General features: G+C 52.7%; 1 protein-coding gene and 1 non-coding gene across 2 annotated transcripts; both read right to left on the bottom strand.

Moving 5' to 3' along the window:
- Positions 1-1,104: 1,104 nt before the first annotated feature.
- TRNAF-GAA (transfer RNA phenylalanine (anticodon GAA)) lies at positions 1,105-1,177 on the bottom strand. Its single transcript has one exon. It is a non-coding gene; the product is annotated as a tRNA-Phe (tRNA).
- A 148-nt stretch (positions 1,178-1,325) lies between these two features.
- Positions 1,326-2,227, bottom strand: LOC109763627 (uncharacterized). The gene has a single exon (XM_020322470.4). It carries the CDS (start codon positions 2,143-2,145, stop codon positions 1,480-1,482), a length of 666 nt encoding a protein of 221 aa, XP_020178059.1. The 5' UTR covers positions 2,146-2,227; the 3' UTR covers positions 1,326-1,479.
- Between the last annotated feature and the right edge of the window lie 499 nt (positions 2,228-2,726).

Raw genomic sequence — 2,726 nt, forward strand, 5'->3', positions numbered from 1 at the left:
CGCGGAGAGAGGTCCACAGCGACGTCTTCGAGAAGATAGCGGCGCCCGCGAGCGTCACTGTCGCCAACGCAAAAACTCGGAGCTTTCGCTCAGCACCCCATCCTTGTCACCATGAGCCCCCCCCAGGGCAAGCGCGACGTGCCCATGCCCCAAATCCAGATCCGGGTGACGCCCAACAGAGGACGTGCCCGAGCCACCAACTGTTCCCCCGCTCGTCACCCACACGACCGAGAAGGAAACCACGGCTGCCACCATGGTGCCCGCCGGAGAGCCAACCATACGGACCGCCATCCGGAGCCACCTTCCCGGCATCCATGTCACCCACCGACGACAACACAGTGTAACAACCGTAGTAGGAGGAGTCAAAAGGCAGCTCCTTCCACTCCTTGCCCGGCATCAGACACGAAGTTTGGGATGACGCCACCACCGTAGGAGGCCCTACCCTATGACCCCAGCCACTCTCGGTGGACTGGGGGGTGGGGGCACAACTCCGTGACTCCCGACGATCGTCGCCGAGCACCCTCTCGCACGACACCATGCGCCCGTGGCCCTCGACACTGCGCTGCCCGACAATGAAGCAATGTCTCGACCACCACCACCGATCACCGCACCCGCGGCGGGAGGGACCTCGTCACCTACGGGCACCACCCGGATCGAACCCATTCTCACCTACCCGGAGCCTCAACTCCGGCTCACCTTGGGCCTCACCGCCAGATCTATGATACACCATTATTTAGTCTTCACAATAGCGAGATTAGAGAGACAAAAAAGTGAAAAGAAGAGTTGTTGTTGTTGTTGGCAAAAATAAGATGTGAGCATGGAAAGGACACATGTGGATCTAACAAAACTTGTGATATACTCCCTCCGTCCCATAATATAAGAACGTAGTGTCAAAAACGTTCTTATATTTTGGGACAGAGGGAGTAGTATCTTGAAGCCAAATAATAATGACCCCTCTTATTAGTTGTTGACTGAATTGTTTTGAAAGCATGAGCTGAATAAATCCTCAAACAAGATATGTTTGAAAGTCAAGTAAATAATCAGAAAACCTATTATTGATAATAAACCTATTATTGATAATGAGATTAGGGATACAAAAATGTGTGCGGTGAGCGTGGATCGAACACGCGACCTTCAGATCTTCAGTCTGACGCTCTCCCAACTGAGCTATCCCCGCTTGATGCTTTTAAGTGAAATTAATATACTTATATAGATACCCAACGCTCTTCAAATTTTGTTCCTCATGCAGGCCTGAGAATCTCGACGTAGCAGCGATCAGTCAGTGAACATCAGTATTACGCATCCCTTGGAACCGTAACATAAACTTATCGCTATATAATACGTACACGACAATGTTTTTTTACATGAAAAATCTCTATGACGAAACAGTACTACTACAAACGGAATAGTCCCGTTCGCTCATCACCAAATTATTTAATTAACCTGCAAATTTTCTTCTGGGAGAAAAGCTTTGCAGCATCAACCTCCAAGAACCAGCTCGAGAATGACGCGCTCCAACTCGCTCTCGTCCTTCTTTGCGCGGTAGATCTGCACCGCCGCTTCCTTAACGGAAGCGAACGGATCGGTACTCGAGCCGTCGCCGGCGCCACGGCTCCGGCGAGCAATCTCTTTGACGCAGGCCACGTGCAGGTACACGGTCTTGCAGGTGGAACGGTAGAACCAGGTCCTGCCCCTGCCTCTTTCCCGGCAGCTGCTGCAGCGGTGAGACGCCTCCTTCCGGAGCTCGAGCGTGAGCTCCTCCTGAGGGATCACCAGCGGCAGTGCCGCGCAGCACGGGTGGAGGTCCGAGCCCTTCTTGGCGGCGCAGTGGTAGTGCAGCCCGAGCACCTTCCCGCCGCAGGCGCCGCATGTCCCGCCGCCGCCGTCGCGGTGGCGCGGGTGCTCGAGGCGGAGCTGGAACTCTCTGCCCTTGAGCAATGGGTGCGCCAGCGTGGCCTCTGCGAGCGCGCAGTCTCTGTGGAGGTCGAAGTCGCAGGGTCGGCACGTGTACCGGTCCCCGGCGCCTAGCTCCTTGCAGACGTCGCACTGGAACTCCGCCGCGCCGGTGGCCATCAGCTTCAGCTTGTGCTCCGGGTGGGCGGGGTGGGAGATCTCCGTAGGAGCATCCTTGGAGAGGATGGTCATGGTTTTGTCCCCGGGCGCTCGGCTTCTGGTGTTTAGAACTTTAGATATGATGGTTAACGTTGGAGATTTGGGGTTCCTTGCCGTTAATAACTGCAGTGCAAAATGAAACATGAGAGAGGTTATTTATAGCTAAGTTAGCCCGCCGGACCAAGAGTGTAGACAAGTGTTTTTTTTTTGAAATGGAGGCATACCCCGGCCTCTGCATCATGATGATGCATGCGGCCCTTATAAAAATGGGGGAGAATTTTACTTCCCAGCCTCTGCACCGGAACTAAGGATGCATACGGCCATTCTAGGAATTGAATTCGGGTCATTAGGCTGTACAGTCGCATGCCCAACCACTAGCCAGAGTGTAGACAAGTGTATGCGTCTTTGTCTTTGTGGAAACAAAGATGAACATTTAGAACATAAAGATCGTGTACGCATCTCTTTAACCTGAAGCGCGTGTGTCATATTTGACTCGTACCCGTTCCTAATTCCTAGGATTTTTTTTGTTCGTGATGTGCTAGTTCTGGATTTGAATAGCTACTGGTTATTATGTTGAGCTGATTTTGAATAAATAAATAAGGACGTCGATAAGT

Source organism: Aegilops tauschii, chromosome 7 (genome assembly GCF_002575655.3).
Source record: "Aegilops tauschii subsp. strangulata cultivar AL8/78 chromosome 7, Aet v6.0, whole genome shotgun sequence".
Taxonomy (NCBI): Eukaryota; Viridiplantae; Streptophyta; class Magnoliopsida; order Poales; family Poaceae; genus Aegilops; species Aegilops tauschii.